General features: G+C 44.2%; 1 protein-coding gene across 4 annotated transcripts in view; it reads left to right on the top strand.

Moving 5' to 3' along the window:
• Window positions 1-892: 892 nt before the first annotated feature.
• The window catches only part of LOC129856971 (ETS domain-containing transcription factor ERF-like), a 56,216-nt gene continuing 36,134 nt past the window's right edge, over window positions 893-20,974 (top strand). For 2 of the 4 annotated variants that reach the window (XM_055924789.1, XM_055924787.1), the window contains exons 1-2: window positions 10,910-12,365; window positions 16,228-16,380. Coding sequence is in view for 2 of the 4 variants with exons in the window: in XM_055924788.1 (XP_055780763.1) it covers window positions 1,803-1,822 (20 nt within the window). In the remaining 2 variants the exon portion in view is untranslated. Of the gene's footprint in view, window positions 1,823-10,909; window positions 12,366-16,227; window positions 16,381-20,974 lie in introns of those variants that run through there. The other 2 variants (XM_055924788.1, XM_055924786.1) reach the window with 1 other exon arrangement.

The raw sequence follows: 20,974 nt of genomic DNA, 5'->3' as shown, positions 1-20,974 counted from the left end.
ACTTAGAGAGGGAGATGCTGAGCTGAAGATGGTCCCCTATGTTCTACTATTCATATGCCAAAATATAACCACTATTCCCTGTGGCAACCTTTATGAATCTCAGTTCATTATATATGATTTGAATAAAGTCACAGGCGTATTTTGTTGTGTTGAGAGAAAAGCAGAGGTTGGGCCAAGGGCTACCACCCAAAAACTATGATAAGAGTGCTGCAGCTGATGACAAATGGTGGGAGGAGGGATGGAAAGCATCAAGACAAATGAGATACACAAAATTAGAAGAGATTGAGTTGATGGAGTTGGATTAGAAGGAGAGAGGGATGACTAGAAAAGGAGCAGAGTGAGTGCATATGAGCAAGATGGAGAAATAGAGGGGAGGGGGTGCGCGCGGGGGTCTCGGTACTTGGCAGTCTCTGGGTATCTCAGGTTCTCTCCGGCCGGGAAAGCGGTCGATATTTAATTGTTATTGCTAGCATGAAACGCACGGAAGCGGGGCCTGTACGAAAATTTCTCATTTATTTGGTATTCTTGTTTCCCCCCCCCCCCCCCCCCCCCCCCCTCTTTGTGGAACACCGAGGGTGTGCGGGGTTAGAAGCGAGGGTCTGTTACCGCGCTATGGGGGTAGAAATAGAGGGATGAGGATGGGATAAGCTCTAAGGGAAGAAATACACCGTTTTCTTCTCCCAAGTTTAGTTTCTGTCCCTAGACACATCGGATCCCCCCTCTATCACCTGCACGTAGTCTCACTCCCACTGTCACCCGCCCCTGGACCCCCTCCCCCTGGTCCTCCATCACCCCTCTCTACCCCCACCTGTCCAAAATGAAAAATCTGTCATTTTCATCAAACGTCCAACCAAATATTATCTACACTCCATTCCAAGAGATCGAATCTTATTTAAGGCGACGAGATTCGCCATCTGTTTTCAAATTTCATTCCTCCATGAACTTTATTTTCCCCGACTTTGGGCAAAATTATAACCTGATCGATCCTCTATCTGGCCACCGTCTACATATATTTTCATTTTCATTGGCGGTCTCCCACTTTGCTTTCAGTCGGCTGGTCAATTTTCTGTCTCGTGGACACACATGAACACGCGGAGAACACATTTTACAGAGTAGATAGAAACTCAAGTGCAGCTAGCTTGGGTGTAGAGGGCTAGACCCATGAGCTTCTCAATCTCTTTCTCTCCACCCCCTCTCTGCTCTGCTCTTTCCCCGCGTCCTGGACCTCTCTGTCATGCTCGCTTGCTCTCCCCCTAGCAAGCGCTGTCAACCTGCCTCGCCCCCTCATATAGCATTGTTTCTCGTGTTTCTCGTCATGTCTCCATCTGGTTCGCAGCTTCTTCTTCCTGTCCCATCTCTTACGCACCGCGGACGCAGTTGGAAGTGACATAGGAAACGTTTAGAGCGGACAACTTTTTTGTTGTTGCATTTGTCCTCTTTTCTTTTAGCAAACTAGCCTATTTATTTTTACGCAGGACATTTCAACAGAGTTTTGCTTGTTTTCTTTATCAGCCTGGTTGTCTACACTTTAGGCTACTCATACTAGGTCCGCTTTTCTTTAACCTAATACTCAATATTCAGATTATTTTCTGTTTATCAATAACTTTTCAATAGGCTGTAGCCTACCCTATTTATTAGCCTATTTATATTTCTTTGAGTTGCTTTAGCCTACTATTATGCACGGGTGGAGGATGGGCAGTGAAACGTGTTCATGAGTTGATTCCCAGTCGTCAGAAAGCTCTGTCTATGTCAGTTACGTCGACCGGGCCCCGGAAACTCAAGTGGGACCTACTGCCAAGTCGATGAGAGCGCATCGGAGAAGGTAAGCATGCTCTCTTCCCATTGCCTCTGGATAGACACGTTAGACTAAGTGAGAGGAATACTAAAAGAAGACGTCGGAGTGCTCTGGAAACAGAGAGCTCAAGAGATTGAGGGGGAAAACACGTGGCTCCTTCAGAAATGGATTGATAAACAGAATGCGCACGGGAGTGTATTGTACTGCGCTCAATGCGTCTCCAAATAGATCTACGCGGGTTCCTTTGCTATTAAGCAGTATTGCGATGCTTATCTGACGAGAAATTGAGATGCTTCTTTGATGAGAACGTGTTGCGTTGCATTTGTAATGTAGGCCTACACTGAGTGTACACAACATTAAGGACACCTGCTCTTTCAATGACAGACTAACCAGTGGAATCCAGGTGAAAGCTATGATCCCTTATTGATGTTACTTGTTAAATCCACTTCAATCTCTGCAGATGAAGGGGAGGAGACAGGTTAAAGAAGGATTTTTGAGACAATTGAGACATGGATTGTGTATGTGTGTCATTCAGAGGGTGAATGGGCAAGACAAAAGATGTAAGTGCCTTTGAACAGGGTATGGTAGTAGGTTCCAGGCGCACGGTTTGTGTCAAGAAATGCAATGCTGCTGTTTTTTTAACGCTCAACAGTTTCCCATGTGTATCAAGAATGGTCCATCACCCAAATGACATCCAGCCAACTTTGGGAAGCATTGGAGTCAATATGGGCCAGCATCCCTGTGGAACGCTTTCGACACCTTGTAGAGTCCATGCCCAGACGAATTGAGGCTGTTCTGAGGATAAAAAGGGAGGGGGGGGGGGGTGCAACTCAATATAAGGAAGGTGTCCTCAATGTTTAGTACACTCAGTGTATATCTTCGCTTTAAAGAGCGGAAGGGTGAGATGTTAGCCGTGTATCTAAGTGGCGAGAGAGTGTGGAAGGAGAGGAAGTGAGGAGGCAAGGGAGCTTTAGTACATGGGTAAACAAATGGGGGATTCGCTTGAGAAGTTGTAGGTACAGAATATGTGTGTGTGTGTGTGTGTGTGTGTGTGTGTGTGTGTGTGTGTGTGTGTGTGTGTCTGTGTGTCTGTGTGTCTGTGTGTCTGTGTGTCTGTGTGTCTCTGTGTCTGTGTCTGTGTGCATGAATGTGCAAGGAAAGCCTCAAACTCATACAGTGTGTGGCTGGCCTTCGTTAATGCTTGCAGCAGTTATAATGTCAGTAGGTTTAAATGGTGTATATTTGAGGGGGGAAGTTACCTGTAGAGTGTCAGGCCCCAGTGAGGTGTATCTCTGTAGCAGTGTCAGTGCTGTATCTAGATGGGCCACAGTGTGATCAGTCAGGCCCCTGTGAGGTGTATCTCTGTAGCAGTGTCAGTGCTGTATCTAGATGGGCCACAGTGTGATCAGTCAGGCCCCTGTGAGGTGTATCTCTGTAGCAGTGTCAGTGCTGTATCTAGATGGGCCACAGTGTGATCAGTCAGGCCCCTGTGAGGTGTATCTCTGTAGCAGTGTCAGTGCTATATCTAGATGGGCCACAGTGTGATCAGTCAGGCCCCTGTGAGGTGTATCTCTGTAGCAGTGTCAGTGCTGTATCTAGATGGGCCACAGTGTGATCAGTCAGGGTAAAGCATTAGGCATGAGACACAGGCTGGGCCAGAGGTAAAGGCCAAGCAAGCATAGGATTTTTTTCCACTGATATCAGTGGTATCAATCACAGGTATATTTTTGTTATTCGGTACGTCTGTCTGGAAAAGCAACAAGCTCTCAGTCTCACTGCAGAATTAGATGTTCATCCACGTTCTCCAAACGTCACATTTTGATGCTCCTGCTGCTCTGTGTTGTTCCATTTTCCCGAAGGTCAAATGCCAAAGTTCAAGGTCAAGTTTAGTCACTCATTCTGAATGGTTAAGGTAAGGTTTATGGTATGGGATAGGGTTAAAACATGAAGTTTAGTCACTCATTCTGAATGGTTAAGGTAAGGGTTAAGGTTTGGGATAGGGTTAAAACACTATATTTAGTCACTCATTCTGAATGGTTAAGGTAAGGGTTAAGGTTTGGGATAGGGTTAAAACACTACGTTTAGTCACTCATTCTGAATGGTTAAGGTAAGGGTTAAGGTTTGGGATAGGGTTAAAACACTACGTTTAGTCACTCATTCTGAATGGTTAAGGTAAGAGTTAAGGTTTGGGATAGGGTTAAACACTACGTTTAGTCACTCATTCTGAATGGTTAAGGTAAGGGTTAAGGTTTGGGATAGGGTTAAAACCAAAAATAAAAAACAGTGTCCACGACTGGGACTGAACACACAACCTTCTGATCCAGAGTCATGTGATTACGCACATGCCCGCACCATGTCCACAACACCCCATCAAAACCCAAGCCTACTTGATGGTAATAGCGCTCACTGTTGCCCCTAGTGGCCGGCTTTGAAGGAATTTCCCAACGTTCTCAGGACACGGAAAGACGTACAATTTCGATGTCAATCTTGAATAACCTGGCTGGTTGATCAGTGGCTTTGAGACTCATCCATTGATTAGGTCGGCTACATCAACATCCACACCTCTCAGAATCACAACCGTTCAGTTATTTGTCTTGTACATTGGTCGACTGAGGTGATATTTATGTTGACTTTAACAGGTTGATTATTGTCAGGTTGAAGGGTTCCATGAGAGATAAAACAGTCATAAAGGCAGGTCCAGAGTCAGTCCCCCAGCACTGAGACGATGACAGTACAGTCAATGGCTCCAATCATTCCTCATCTGCTTTATGGCTCTTCCGACTTTTATAGCCGTTAGGCGGGCTTACGGAAATGCATTAACGGATGTGAAGGGCACGGGGGCTTTATTCAGCTGGGTACTACATTTAATCAAGGGTCACTCCCAGTTCGTAAAGTCAGTAATCCACTCCATGTCAGCTAGATCCACTTCAGAGTTTGGCTGAGACATGGCACAGGACTGTTGCATGGATGTTTGTCTATAGGTAATCTTATTAGATGACTGCACTCCATAAAGAGATCATGATACTAGATGTGTTATCTGTTTATTCATTCAACCAAATGATAGTAAAATAGATATAAAAACATTGTTCCTGCTTTATACAGTCTTGCTTTATATTCCCTCTTATCAGTGCCTGTGAATCTGTTCTTACTGTTATCCTTCCCTTTTCCTCTGTCCTTACTGTTATTCTTCCCTTTTCCTCTGTCCTTACTGTTATTCTTCCTCTGTCCTTACTGTTATCCTTCCCTTTTCCTCTGTCCTTACTGTTATCCTTCCCTTTTTCTCTGTCCTTACTGTTATCCTTCCCTTTTCCTCTGTCCTTACTGTTATCCTTCTCTTTTCCTCTGTCCTTACTGTTATCCTTCCCTTTTCCTCTGTCCTTACTGTTATCCTTCCCTTTTCCTCTGTCCTTACTGTTATCCTTCCCTTTTCCTCTGTCCTTACTGTTATCCTTCCCTTTTCCTCTGTCCTTACTGTTATCCTTCCCTTTTCCTCTGTCCTTACTGTTATCCTTCCCTTTTCCTCTGTCCTTACTGTTATCCTTCCCTTTTCCTCTGTCCTTACTGTTATCCTTCCCTTTTCCTCTGTCCTTACTGTTATCCTTCCCTCTTCCTCTGTCCTTACTGTTATCCTTCCCTTTTCCTCTGTCCTTACTGTTATCCTTCCCTTGCTCTTCAGTAAATCCTTATTTCTTCCTCAAACTTTTCCATCTCTTCCACATTGTCTCTCTGATTCACCCCTCTCTTTCTATCCACCCTCTCGTCCCACCTACCCTACCTACCCCCAAGTTGGCCTGCCCCATGTTTGGGAGTCGCTTACCCCCTCTCCTTCTCTCACTTAACCCCATATTTCACAGCTGAACTGAGGCTAATTTTCCCCTAGTCGGCCGAGCAGCGCTCCCTCCACCACACCACCACACTTAATTACCCACAATTAAAGACCAACGCTAACGAGTAAATTACTCTGTTATGAAATGACTTCAAAAGGGGACTGGAGGAAGTAGAATGGATTCGAGGAAAAGTTGGGCTCTAGCCTTGGGGGAGACTGGGAGGGAAGAGGAGAGTTATCATGAAGTGTTTCCTTTTACCCCCAAGGATGTTTCCTTAGGCTGGATGTGCAAAGACCTATAGGCCACACCCGGGGCTGTAGACACTAAAATTGTGTCCAAAATAACACCCTATTCCCCATATAGTATCAGTCCCGTGTACAGTATGCAGTATGTGGCTCTGACCAAAATTACTATATTGTGAAAAGCCTGTCATTTGAGGTTTGCTCTACTATTTTATATTGAGTCCAATTTGATATAGGTTCTTCAATTGAACATAGCTACCGCCCTAGCTAATTTTTTTATTTAACCAGGCAAGTCAGTAAAGAGCTAATTCTTATTTACAATGACGGCCTAGGAACAGTGGGTTAACTGCCTTGTTCAGGGGCAGAGCGACAGATTTTTACCTTGTCAGTTCGGGGATTCGATTTAGCAACCTTTCGGATACTGGCCCAACGCTCTAATCACTAGGCTACCTGCCACCCCTAATGAAACATGTGGTGTGGCAGAGGGATAGTAAAGGCAAGTCTGATGTAGGGGGACTTCTTTGATGCTGGACCCCACAGAAAAGCCAGAATGTGGGTATAGTATATAGAATATTGTATTCTAGTCATGGATCATTTTAAAAGTTATTTTGTTAATTTTCTGGATTATGTGTGTATAGTTTTTTTATTGCTAGGTACTATTACACTGTTGGATCTAGAAACACTGCATTTCGCTGCACCTGCAATACCATATTCAAATCTGTGTATGCGACTAATAATTTTACAAAATTCAAATCAAAGTTTATCTTGGATACTTAACATAACACAGTTTAGTATTTGTCAGTCTAAGGAAGAGCAGGCTTCCCCCCCCCCCCCCCCCCCCCCCCATCTAAAACCTGGAAAATGAAACAAATAAACTCTAATTCAGATTATTTTCGTCTAGTTTGCACCCTAATACACAGACTAATGGGGAAAAGAAGAGCTATATGCCGGGGATAATTGTAGCAGTGGTAGTAATAACGTCAGACCCGACACTGATAACAATTAGATTTGATTTCATTTGAGAATGCCTCCACAGCTGCTCCCTTCTCACCCCCTTAACCCCCCTGCCCCGCTCCCCCAGACCTGTCTCCCCCCTCTAGATTAAAGTGGGTGTGTTAATTCCCTGGTGTAGCGATCGAAGGGCTCTGGCAACAATGGGAAATGGGCTATTGATTAGAACAGCTCAGATTAAGACTAGGCAGTGGAGCTCTTTCTTGCTCTCTTCCCCCCCTTTTCTCTCCATTTCCCACCTTCTTCTTTCTGTCTTCCTGTCTGTCCTGCTTGTGTCACCTCCCTCTATCTATCCCCCTCTTTCTTTCTTTTTCCCACCTGACTCTTCCCCTCTCTCTCACACACACACACACACACACACACACACACACACACACACACACACACACACACACACACACACACACACACACACACACACACACACACACACACACACACACACACACACACACACACACACACACACACGCTTTGTCAATGTCTGAGGATTTCCGTGTCTGTCTGCCCCCCCCCTCTTCTCTCCCTACATCCTCTCTTTTTCTTTCCCTTTCCCAATCTCTGTCTGTACCTATTAGGCCTATCTATTTGCTCTCTCTCTCTCTCTCTCTCTCTCTCTCTCTCATGCACTCGTCTCCTTTGGAAACAAGGTAAAAATGTCTGCCAATACCACTGTTGATGTAGTAAAGTCTAGAAATGTAGAAATAGAACTGTATAGTAAATGTACAGTAGTATAGACTTAAACAACTAAATAACTAGATTCTAAACCACTCACTCCAAAGTAGTCTGACACCCACACTGCTGTGAGGTTATATGTCAATCAATCAAGCCACGTCTTTGTTGTACCACAATTAAAACCTCCCCTATCAAAATCTCTCTTATACCAAATTAGCTGTCATGATCTGACGGGGGACAAAATACATTGGATTTGCATTGAAAAGACATAAAACATACAAAATATAAGGAGACAGCAAATCTATACAGTGAAAAGTGAGCTAAAATTTCCCTGCTCTACTTATATTAATTACCTCAATCAATGGGAATGCTGTAGGTCAGTTATCCATCCTCCCCCTCCACCACTACTCTCTGGAAGAATGCCTACCAGGCGCCGGAACCACATCCAAGCACAGATCTAGGATCTGTGGCCACACCACTGCTTCAACCTTGTTGGTGTTATAAGGCGCCTGGGATTGGTCTTGGGTCAGTGGTTAGGAGGTACTGTATTGTCCACTGCTTCCACCCTTTCGGCTGTGAGACACGCGCACACGCACGCACACGCGTAGACAGACACAAACACACATGTGTCCACATCAATATTCCTATGATCCTTAGGGACTATGAGAGTATTGGCGGAGCTTTCATCTGCTGAGTATATGACCGTGTGTCTGATATCCCCTTCTCTAGGATACACACACACACACACACACACTTATCCCCCCTCCCACACAGGTGTGTAAACACTATGATACACACACACTTAACCCCCCTCCCAGACACGTGTGTAAACACTATGATACACACACACTTATCCCCCCTCCCAGACATGTGTATAAACACTATGATACACACACACTTAGCCCCCCTCCCAGACAGGTGTGTAAACACTATGATACACACACACTTAGTCCCCCTCCCAGACAGGTGTGTAAACACTATGATACACACACACTTAGCCCCCCTCCCAGACACATGTGTAAACACTCTGATACACACACACTTATCCCCCCTCCCAGACACGCGTGTAAACACTATGATACACACACACTTAGCCCCCCTCCCAGACAGGTGTGTAAACACTATGATACACACACACTTAGCCCCCCTCCCAGACACATGTGTAAACACTATGATACACACACACTTATCCCCCCTCCCAGACACGTGTATAAACACTATGATACACACACACTTAGCCCCCCTCCCAGACACGTGTGTAAACACTATGATACACACACACTTAGTCCCCCTCCCAGACAAGTGTGTAAACACTATGATACACACACACTTATCCCCCCCTCCCAGACAGGTGTGTAAACACTATGATACACACACACTTATCCCCCCTCCCAGACAGGTGTGTAAACACTATGATACACACACACTTATCCCCCCTCCCAGACAGGTGTGTAAACACTATAATACACACACACTTAGCCCCCCTCCCAGACAGGTGTGTAAACACTATGATACACATACACTTATCCCCCCTCCCAGACAGGTGTGTAAACACTATGATACACACACACTTAGCCCCCCTCCCAGACAGGTGTGTAAACACTATGATACACACACACCTAGCCCCCCTCCCAGACAGGTGTGTAAACACTATGATACACACACACTTATCCCCCCTCCCAGACAGGTGTGTAAACACTATGATACACACACACTTAGCCCCCCTCCCAGACAGGTGTGTAAACACTATAATACACACACACTTATCCCCCCTCCCAGACAGGTGTGTAAACACTATGATACACACACACTTAGCCCCCCTCCCAGACACGTGTGTAAACACTATGATACACACACACTTAGTCCCCCTCCCAGACACGTGTGTAAACACTATGATACACACACACACTTATCCCCCCTCCCAGACAGGTGTGTAAACACTATGATACACACACACTTATCCCCCCTCCCAGACAGGTGTGTAAACACTATGATACACACACACTTAGCCCCCCTCCCAGACAGGTGTGTAAACACTATGATACACACACACTTATCCCCCCTCCCAGACAGGTGTGTAAACACTATGATACACACACACTTAGCCCCCCTCCCAGACACGTGTGTAAACACTATGATACAGACACATCAAATCAAATTTTATTTGTCACATACACACGTAAAAAAACAAAATACTGCATAGTTTCCTAGGAACGCGAAGCGAGGCGGCCATCTCTGTCGGCGCCGGAAGAATGTAAACAGACATGGGTTAATGTGAAGGACTTATAATTGCATGCTTCAGCACAGTATCATGATAGGTTTGGTGTTGTAGGGGAAACTTGACAGGAAACTCAAGGGAACATGGAGGGGAAAAATGAACAGAAAAGGATAGATGGACATAGAAGGGGTCGTAGGGAGGAGAAAGGATGGGGACGCCATGCAGAACATGTACAAGCATCTTTAGAAGTTAAGTAACAAGCCCAGACAGTCAGATCAGCACAGGACACACTAGAGGGCGGTAAAGAGGTATGTGTGCGTGTGTGCGCGTGTGTATGTGCGTGTGTGCACGTATGTGTGCACGTGTGTGAGCGTGTGTGCGTGTTTGTCTTGATGTCTTGTTCTTGTTTGACCCAAAAGTTCTTTATCTGAATATCCTCTGTGGACTTACAGGTAACTGCCAAAATAAGGAAACACCAACATAAAGATTCTTAATAGGGTGTTGGGCCACCACAAGCCAAAACAGCTTCAATGCACCTTGGCATAGATTCTACAGGTGTCTGGAACTCTATTGGAGGGATGTGACATCATGGGGGCATAGCCATGGTAGCCAAAATAATGACCTGGCCAACATTTTTATACATGACCCCAACCATGGTGGGACGTTAATTGCTTAATTAACTCAGGAACCACACCTGTGTGGAAGCACCTGCTTTCAATATACTTTGTATCTCTCATTTACTCAAGTGTTTCCTTTATTTTGACAATTACCTGTATCTCTCTCTATCCTCACTAACTGTATGGTGTTTTCTATCTCACCTGCCGTACTCCCATACTCCCATCTCTCTACTTCATCCCTGTCTATACGCCAGTGAAGGCTGCTGGGGGGAGGACGGCTCGTAATAATGACTGCCATGGAGCGAATGGAATGGCATCAAACGCATCAAACACATGGAAACCATGGAAACCATGTGTTTGATGTATTTGATACTTATTCTGCACCAGCCATTACCACGAGCCCGTCCTCCCCAATTAAGGTGTCACCAACCTCCTGTGATACACACACTCTATCTCTTGCTACCCATGCATGCACCCCATCACCACATCCCTCTCCATCTTCTCCTCTGTCTCTGTGACTCCCTTGTCAGATACTGCACCTCTCTGCACTCGAGTGAGTTCCATAGGTTTACCTAATTGATTATTAAGTAGCTGATTGGGGATCAATTAAGTAATTAAAGTTGGTTAGGGCAGGGTCGATTGCTGGCATGGGACTGAGGACGTGCATTGAAGTGTGTGTGTGTTATAGCATAGCGCTACAGCCTTGCTTTTGCAGCCCTACATGTCTTTTTACTCTTGTTAGTAATTGTGGTGTATACAGTGATATTTAGGGAAGTATGTCCCGTAGAGACATTTAACTACGCCCTTAATTGAATGTTGGATGTGCGGTAAGAGGAAATAAATGGCCCTTGACTGTGAAAGTGAATGATACTGTATCTTCTTAATATCGTCACCTTTTCTTTGACCTATTATGTTGAATTGCCTCTGGAAATATGGCAGTGGCTGTGGCGGTGGCTTACGCGTTTTTAACCTAGGCATCGACTGGCATGAAATCTATACAGGAGTAGTGAGGATTCAGTCTGAAAGAATAGTGGGGATTCAGTCTGAAAGAATAGTGAGGATTCAGTCTGAAAGAATAGTGGGGATTCAGTCTGAAAGAATAGTGGGGATTCAGTCTGAAAGAATAGTGGGGATTCAGTCTGAAAGAATAGTGAGGATTCAGTCTGAAAGAATAGTGAGGGGAGCGAATATGTGAAGGGATAGAATAACGACCGAGAACGATGATTGACGGTGTCACTTTGAGTGCACAATAGTACATTTGGGGGGTTTATTCTACGTCTTCCCACTGGGCACACACTGGTTGAATCAACGTTGTTTCCACGTAATTTCAAAGAAATTGCGTTGAACCAACGTGGAATAGATGTTGAATTGACGACAATGGGTTATGCCTATCCTGAAATATGTTAGCGGTGTAAAATGGCCCAATACTTTGTTAATTGACGCATAATTGCACGGTTGAGTAGAAAAAATTGACAAAGATTTTGGTAAAACAGAGGAAGGGTGAGAAAGTATATGTGACTAACCAGTGAGGAGGCGAGACATAGGGGCTCCTCTTGTGGCGGCGCGACTGAAAAGAAGAGCGTGAAAGGAAAAACACACACATACACACAGTCAAACTCGTGCACACACACAAAGACACACACACACAAACCTCATATACGAAACACAGGAGCGGAAACGGGTCGAATCCTACTTCAAATTCTCTTTCCTCTCGGCTTGTCGACCGGGGAAAACAAACCGACCCGAGGCACAGCGAATGGGGATTTACTAATTAACTACTTACACACAGAGAGATGCACACCTCCTCCGCTCCCTCCCTCCCTCTGTCAGTTCCCTCCGTCGAGGTTGTTAGTGTAGTGCTGCTTCCACGGTCCCCGGCTCGGTGCGCTACTGGAACAAACGCCTGGAGAGTGATCTCAGACCTAGGTAGACTGCTCACGCTTTGGCTGTTGAAAGAATACTGAACCACTGGGCAAAGAGGTATGTCATCGTCTTTATAACGCCATATCTTTGGCCGTCAAATGCTTTAGTTTTAGAAAAAGTATAAGATTGTTTGTTAGATTTTGGATACGTGTTTTCTTTTATGAGTTTACTTTTTGTTATGTTGTCAAGGGACTGAAACCAATATTATTGAGATTTTATTTTTAGTATTATTATTGTTATTAGGCTGAGCTTTTAAATGCTACTTTAGATTCGATTCGATTAACTATCCTATATCACTGTTTATTTTAGTTTAGAAAATTTGTTGTTGTCTTCCAGTCTGCATATAGAAGCCTACCTGAAATAGTGAACAATCATAAATAGGCTAGATTTTGGGGGGTCATATTTGAGTCTCCCGTCTTGCCCAGCCCAGCATGCATGTTAGACCACTGCTGCTCTCCCGTCTTGCGGAGGGGGAAGTTGTCTCCCGCGCAGAGCTGTCTGTGCTGGCCCGGATTAGCCGTTAAGTGTCTCTATTTGTTAACGCTTTACGTCTAACCCTCACCTCCACACCACAGTATCAATCAGTCAATTAAACAGGCACTCACACGGCTAGCAAGAGGCGTCCAATGTCGGCTATGCGCCGCCTGGGCTGTGTGTGTGCATCTCTCTATCTGTCTGTATGAGTGACCCAGCCTAATTTACCTTCACAAAGTGTATGTAATGTTTGGCCGTGGATGCATTCATCTTTGTGTCATCTTTTTCACGCTCTGGTGAGCCAGGATGCAAATACATGTAACATGCAAGGGAAACAGTGCTTTTGGCAGACCCATTCATCATTGCGCGAGTAGAAGTTTGCGGATGATTGTAACTAAACGGTTGGGTATCCAAAATCAGACCTAAAGTTTGTGTTTAAGGCTTTAGATAATACCTCACATGTTTACAATGCGGTTATTTGTTGTGATAGGGACACCATACAGTTGGAAATAGGCTAGGCAAATTTGGATGTTCACATGATTTAAAAAAAAACACAAAAAAAAACATGTTTATTAGAATATAATCAACTATAATATTATTTTATGAGTATCACAGGTAGTTCAAAGTGGTCTTGTGCGGAAACACAAACAGTTTCAATAAGTGGTATTGTGACTTTATTTGCTTTTCTAATTCAGTTGTGAGTGTATGTGAGAGTTCTGGTTGTGTGTGTGTGTGTGCGCGCTTTCATGTTAGCCTAGATGGGAGTTGGAGATGCTGATCACGGGTGACCTGGCTGCGATATAGACGCAGAGAAAACCCTCAAATCTTTTGGAATAATCTAGCCTCTGCTTGACTTGACTTGGTCCCCCCCTCCAAAAAAAAGTTGTTTACCCCGGTGAAACGTTGATGCATATTTATGGGCGCCGTGTGTTACCTTATCAATTATTTGTGCCAGTACATTTCTAGATAAACAGTGTTTATAAATCAATAGATGCATGTAACTATTCCAGATTAAGAGATAGATCAATAGGTCCACCTAACCCGACCGAATGTTTATTTTTTTCTCTGTTCAATTATTCAGTATATCATCTAACTTTGCACAACTTTGCCACTGCTCACTGCTCATCTACTGTGAGTTGCTGAGTTCAAGGCTTAAATGAAAGTTGTCTTCATTTTAATGGACTATAGGCCTACTCTTCTAATCGTCTATTGGTTTGCATTGCTATTACTATGATATAGACGTAACAATGGTGACGAGAATGACAATGCTCTGCATATTGAATAATCATAATAATAATGATAAGAGCTGAATAATAATAATAATCTATTTCATTTAATTCAGCGTCAATTACGAAAAATAGTGTACAGAAAGAGTTATAACAGTGCAGATTTTTATCCATGAAAAAAGGAGGTCAGAAAGCTTTGTTAATGATATATTTTTGAAGGACTAAATGCCCGAAATTGTGAAACTAAAAAAGAACAAAAAATTCCCCTGCACTTTCACTCACTGTATTCCACTTTTTTTTATATTCAATGTATATTGTTCACTTAGAAAGTTACATTCTTTCTGTACATTTTTGTTTTGTCTTGGTTTAGTTTTTGCAGTGCTTAGGTGGAAGTCTCAAACCTCATTTTCTCTCATCTCCAAAACTGACCATTCATTTAATTATTTCCGCGGTTTGTGCCGCCTCTTCCCGGCTGATTCTATCTTTCTCTTATCAATATTTGGTATAAATACTTTCGACATTAAATGGCATTTGGGGAAATCTCTCCCCACATCCCTCACCCTGCCCTCCCTCCCTCCCCCTCGTTTTGAATTTGGGCTAGAAGTTCTTCGCCAGTCCAATTAGGCTACATTTGTTATAAGCTATCGGTGATTTTAGTTTAGGTTGTTTCTAACTTAATTCGAATCGATTAAATAAATTAATAATAAATTACAATTGCTCACATTTTGGTAGGCCTATTTGTGTGCCGTTTTGGCAAACACGTAGGCTATTATTATTATTATTATTAGTGGTATTAGTAGTAGGCTAGTATTATTATTAGTATTATTAGTATTAGTATTATTCCATTTTAATATATTGCAATAATGACAGATGTAATTGTTACAACGTTAAAACGGTATCTTACAAAATAATCAATTCTAATCCCATAATTGTCTGGTACAAAACTAAAATGTAAAGGCACACAACAATATAATATGTCGACAATGAACTCCAAAATAAACTATTACATTTTAAATATATTATATTCTTCAATTATCAATTTAAAGTATGTCGCCTACAAAATGCCTGCACATGCAGTTGTCCAAGAAGTCTGTCATATCGAGCTGCCGTCTCGCCTGGCTTTAACGTGTCCTGATGAGGTCAATGTCGTCAAGTTAATCAATCCACTGAGGAAAATGCATAATCTGACATTTCTCCACTTCTAAAGGCTGAATTCTCCTCTAATATTCCTGGATAATCTCTTGATAATGTTTCCATACGCCCCGTAACACCTTACATATAGGTGCCATTTTACATATATGAACCTTTGGATACACAAAGGGGAAGGATAATATATTTAAATTCAGGAAATGCATTTGTAGAATTATAGCAAATTTTGAAGGTCAAACATTTGCCCATGCATGGCACCGCTATTCACCTTGTCATTTAGTTCAGGCTCGGTACCAGTGTTTTGAATGCCTCCTAGTTGAATGTTGCTTCTCAGCCACAATCAACGTTCTAATGCTAATAGCACCATCAAATAGTCGAGGTAAAACGCATAGGCCGACTTTGAAATGAGCGCCGTGTGGTTTGATTTCTGAAAACGTTATTATCCTTAATGTCTTGCATCTGAAGCTAATTTGGTATGATCAAAGTGCAGCTAGTTAGTGCGGTCAATACAGTTTCGAGGAAGGCAAGCGCCCTGTCGATAGTGTATGAGGCGCTAGGAGGCCCACTTCAGTGATGATGCGCGGCATTCAATTCCAGGGAATACTCGTTGCCTGAGCCAGTAGTCTACCCCTGTCTCATCTCACCAGTCCACCCGTCTCCTCTCCTCTCGCCATGACAGTCAAGAGTAAATAAGGTGATTGATCGGATGGGTGGAGTGGTTCCACCTGTCATTGTGCTCTTCTGTGATGTAGAGGCTGAAGTGGCCCTCCCGGACACAACTCAAGTCCCAGGGACGGTTCTGTTCAACTGGAAGAAAGCACGAATCTCTTCCACTTTGTCGTGTGTTTGATTATTTCTTCCCCAAGAGTGTCTTCTCTTTTGGGGAAGCACTAAGCCATGATGAGGCAAATTCATAGCCAACATGACGTGGGGTTGGTGTTGGACGTGGTTATAGGGCCAACAATAGGCTACATACGGAATTAGCCTTATCTCGTTTATTAACTAAAATACATGTATTATTTAAATGAGTTGAATCACAAATAATTTGAACGAAACAATTTATTTTTTAGTGTACCATCACTTATAGTGCGACGCGGGACTTCCCTCGTCTCTCCGTCCAGAATCAGCGCGAGGTCCAGCGAGAGGTCCAGTTCAGTGCGGTGTTTGGAATTCGGGCTTCGGCCTCAGGTGCATCTCTGAGGTGGGGCGACGCGGGAGTCCAGGTTGGTGGCAGCCCGCTCCATTGATGACATTACCCCTTCTATCTTTTCAGTTAGGACTACTGTCTCTCACTAACTGAATGTATTTACCAATGTTTATCTGAAAGGAATCATGTTTTTGATGTTTCATCTTTTTGGTCTATTGTTAAACTATATGACCAAAATAGACCTATTGACAATACTTGTTATCATGTCAATAAAACATTATAGCTAAGCATTGCAAAAAGGGAAAGTACAATTATTTTCTCATTATAATTGAACCAATGTGACTGCACCTCATACTAAATGGGTTTCACAATGCCTTTTGAGCTTTGATCAGCACTGTCTGTCTCAAGTGATAAGCTCAGTAGGGAATAAAAGCAAAGATATCGAAGCCATTTTGTTTCATATGTTATAAGAGAAAAACGTAGTTCTCTTGACCTGATTGTATAATGCAATTAGGGTAGCAAAGCTCAAAATACCTATAACCTCTCTTTAATGCATACAGTTATCTCCATACATACTGCACCTATAGGACAATTGGAGGACTATTCAGTCCCTCTCCCTGTGTCTATCTCTTCCTACCCCCCCTGTCTCCTCTACCCCCTCCCTTTCCCTCATCTCTTTCTCCTCTCTCCCTACCCATGTCCCCTCTTCCCGGCACACCTGGTAACTACAAACTTGTACACAATAATAACAGCGAGATGTATCCATCTATCTCTCCATCTGGCCTGTCTGCAGTTAGTGGAGTGGCTGAGAGACTCGCAGGCGTGAAAGGTCAGTTAATCGATGGCGCACAATTTGACAAATCCCAGCGACTCTTATCATCCACACGGCGTTTAGGGCCAAAGGAGAGGAGAACCGCAGAGATAAATGTTTAATCCTGACTGGAGAAAGAGAGAAAGAAGAGAGCGAGGAGAGAGCGAGTGAGGGAGGCAGAGAGAAAGAAAGGGGGGAGGAGAGGGAGAGAGAAAGCGGGAGGCAGAAAGAGAGGGAGAGATAGGGAAGGAGGGATGTAGAGACAGAGGGAGAGAAAGAGAGGGGGGAGAGAGAGAGGTAGAGATAAAGGGAGAGAGGGAGAGAGAGAGAAAATAGGAAAGTAAATGGGTTACAGCCAAATGAGCGTTGAAGTTGTAACTGGAGGGACATAGCACCATGGACATAGCAACATGGACATAGCATCATGGACATAGCAACAGGGCCATCTCTACTTCTACCTTATATTCACTCAGAGAAAGATAACCGATTCATGCTCTTTCTATATGTTTCTTGGATTAATTCTGGACATGAAGAGTATACTTAGCAGTTATGGTTTTGACCTTATTTTTGGCAGCTTGTGTAAACTTAGTAGAGAGTTAACGTGTAAAGTTGAGAAAAACAACCCTTGTATGATTGGCAGATTTCTGAAGCACTCATGAGGCAGTAGGATGTTAGTCCCACAATAAGACCAAGCAACAAAGAGGAAAATGAGCTTTAGAACACAAAGCTAGTCTGAGACTCTTCTTCATAAAAAAAAAGTGGCAGTGGTTTAGAAATGGACCCACTTTATCTGTCCTCACGCCCTTCAGAAGAATGTCTAAACTATAGCCTGGCCTCAGTTGATAAACCTTCTGCTCTTTGAAAGGACTTAATTACAATGCTCAACCCAAGTTCATTTTATTTTGGGGGTTTCTTTCGCTGAGTCATAATTATCGCTTTGACAGTGATGTCAAAAAACGTTATTGCTTTAGTGGACTTTGATAATGGCTAATCCTTATGTGTGAAATGCATACTGCTCTTTCTATCCAGACGTTGACACAGATGGACTGATGGTGGAGAGAATACAGTAAGAGACTGAGAGATGACATAGAAAGACAGATGGTTGGAAAGGAAAGAACAAGAGACAGTGGATAGAAAGACAGACGGACGGACACAGAGACAGACAAAAGGCAGACCATCCACCAGACAGACTGACTTCCAGACTGTGCTACTGTGTGTGACTGAGGGAGCTGCTTGGCCGAGCATCCAGACACACGCTCATGTCCCTTCCCGCCGTCTCAATACGAGCTCAATGTAATTCGATTGAGATTAGTCGCACTGGCATGACAGCAGATCCCTAGTATTGCCAAAGCACTTAGGAGGCAATGACAGGCCCACATCGATGGGTGCTAACACACACACACACACACACACACACACACACACACACACACACACACACACACACACACACACACACACACACACACACACACACACACACACACACACACACACACACACACACACACACACACACACACACACACACACACACACACTCCAACATGGCATGCAGGCAAGACAGAGAGACAGTGAGAGAGAAGGAAAAAGAAGGAGAGAGGGAAAGAGGGAGAGAGACCTCATAACTGGCAAAACATCAACGACTGTCAAGAAGAAGCAGTGGGCAAGAACTGTAAAGAGTGCAAAAGAAATGGTAAGGGTGTCTGGGGAAGAAAGAAAAGAAAGAGGAGTGGAGAAAATATGAGATGGGTTGGTTAAGATGGGTGACTCAGACAGAGAGAGATGAGGTGGGTTGGGTAAGATGGGTGACTCAGGCAGAGAGAGATGAGGTGGGTTGGGTAAGATGGGTGACTCAGGCAGAGAGAGATGAGGTGGGTTGGGTAAGATGGGTGACTCAGACAGAGAGAGATGAGGTGGGTTGGGTAAGATGGGTGACTCAGACAGAGAGAGATGAGGTGGGTTGGGTAAGATGGATGACTCAGACAGAGAGAGATGAGGTGGGTTGGGTAAGATGGGTGACTCAGACAGAGAGAGATGAGGTGGGTTGGGTAAGATGGGTGACTCAGACAGAGAGGTGAAGTGGGTTGGGTAAGATGGGTGACTCAGACAGAGAGAGATGAGGTGGGTTGGGTAAGATGGGTGACTCAGACAGACAGAGAGAGATGAGGTGGGTGGGGTAAAATGGGTGACTCAGACAGAGAGAGATGAGATGGGTGAGGTAAAATGGGTGACTCAGACAGAGAGATGAGGTGGGTGGGGTAAGATGGGTGACACAGACAGACAGACAGACAGACAGACAGAGTGACTCAGAGGGAGAGAGGATGAAGACGAGTGTATACAAGTGATGTACGGGAAGAGGGGAGATTTACTAGAAGAGAGATTGTTAAATCAACATGTCCTGGGTCAGTCATTAATCCGATTTAACAGCAATTAAGGTGAGACTGATTCCTTCCTAGAGAGGAGGGGGAATCAGAGAGAGAGAAAGGAAGAGAGGGAGGAGAATGAGAGGTGATAGGTGGGAACCACCACACCCCACATAATACAGCTCTATTCTCAATAGCCAGCTATAATCAAAACTATGACCTTGTAAACAGGCGGTAGACGTAGGCCGGGATTCAACCAGATCACGCTTTGTCATCAATGCACGTTGTAAAGGCAATGTCCCCTTGTAAGCAGAGACCACATTCACGTTAAACTCTACATATGTTGAATCTCGGGCTTCCGTTGTCACGACTTCTACCGAAGTCGGTGCCTCTCCTTGTTCGGGCGGTGCTCGGTGGTCGACGTCGCCGGTCTTCTAGCCATCGCCGATCCATTTTTCATTTTCCATTTATCTTGTCTTGTTTTCCCACACATCTGGTTCTCATTTCCCTCATTATGTGTTGTGTATTTAACCCTCTGTTTCCTCCATGTCTTTGTGTGGTATTGTTTATTCAGTTTCATGTTATGCGTTAGTCTGTTGCGCTGGGTTATGTTAACCCGTATTGTAATTTCGTGTTCACTTTGCCGTGTGCTTTTGGTTCGCCTAAATAAAAGGCTCCGTTGGCTACCCAATATCTGCTCTCCTGCACCTGACTCTCTTACAGCCATTTACGCATACCTGACATCCATCTAATACAGTGATGTAGACTGTAGGAGGTGGAGGGGCAATCTCTTTCTACTGAAGGTGAGAAAGAGGAGAGGAGAGAGGAGGGTAACTCTGGTGCATTTAAATTAAAAGTAGGCCCTTTTCCCCCTCTCCACCCTCAGCCCCCAGCCGCCGTGCTCTGCTCTCTGGGTTGTGTTGTTCCAGATGTGTATCGGGGTCCTGGGGTGGACAGAGGGCCCCGTCGTCCCTGTAGCATTGGTGCGTCTATTGGGAGATTGTGGTCCTGATAGCTCTCCCGCCTGACATGTACACAACAGAACATAAATCACACACACACACAGAGACACATAGACGCACACTCACGCTTTATCTCTCACTCAGCACACCTCAGATAGGAGCCAGCTCTGCAGAGAGGGAGAGAGAGAACAGGGTTGGGTTTGAGATGATCTGTGTTGCTCGGCTCCTTGTTCTCCTTGTGTCTATCTACTGTAACTGGTGTTTACTCACAATCTTAATGAGAAAATTGTTGGCTTGAATTGGATTCGGTTGCATGATGTTTGAGATTTAAATGAAGTTGTACCATTATTTACCATCCTTAAAACAACCGTAACACACCATTAGGGCTCCACAGAATGGCCAGCCCATTGAGATATACAGGGTTCTCATTCCCATTCTATGGGTATACATTCTATCCTATGGGTCAAGTCCATGTATGATACCCCCAGTAGCAGTGCATGGGTAAAATCACTGGAGAAGCCAATCCAGAAA

The sequence above is a fragment of the Salvelinus fontinalis genome, chromosome 6 (assembly GCF_029448725.1).
Source record: "Salvelinus fontinalis isolate EN_2023a chromosome 6, ASM2944872v1, whole genome shotgun sequence".
Classification (NCBI taxonomy): domain Eukaryota; kingdom Metazoa; phylum Chordata; class Actinopteri; order Salmoniformes; family Salmonidae; genus Salvelinus; species Salvelinus fontinalis.
Note: the sequence above shows the minus strand (reverse complement) of the source record. Positions and strands in the feature narration are given on the sequence as shown.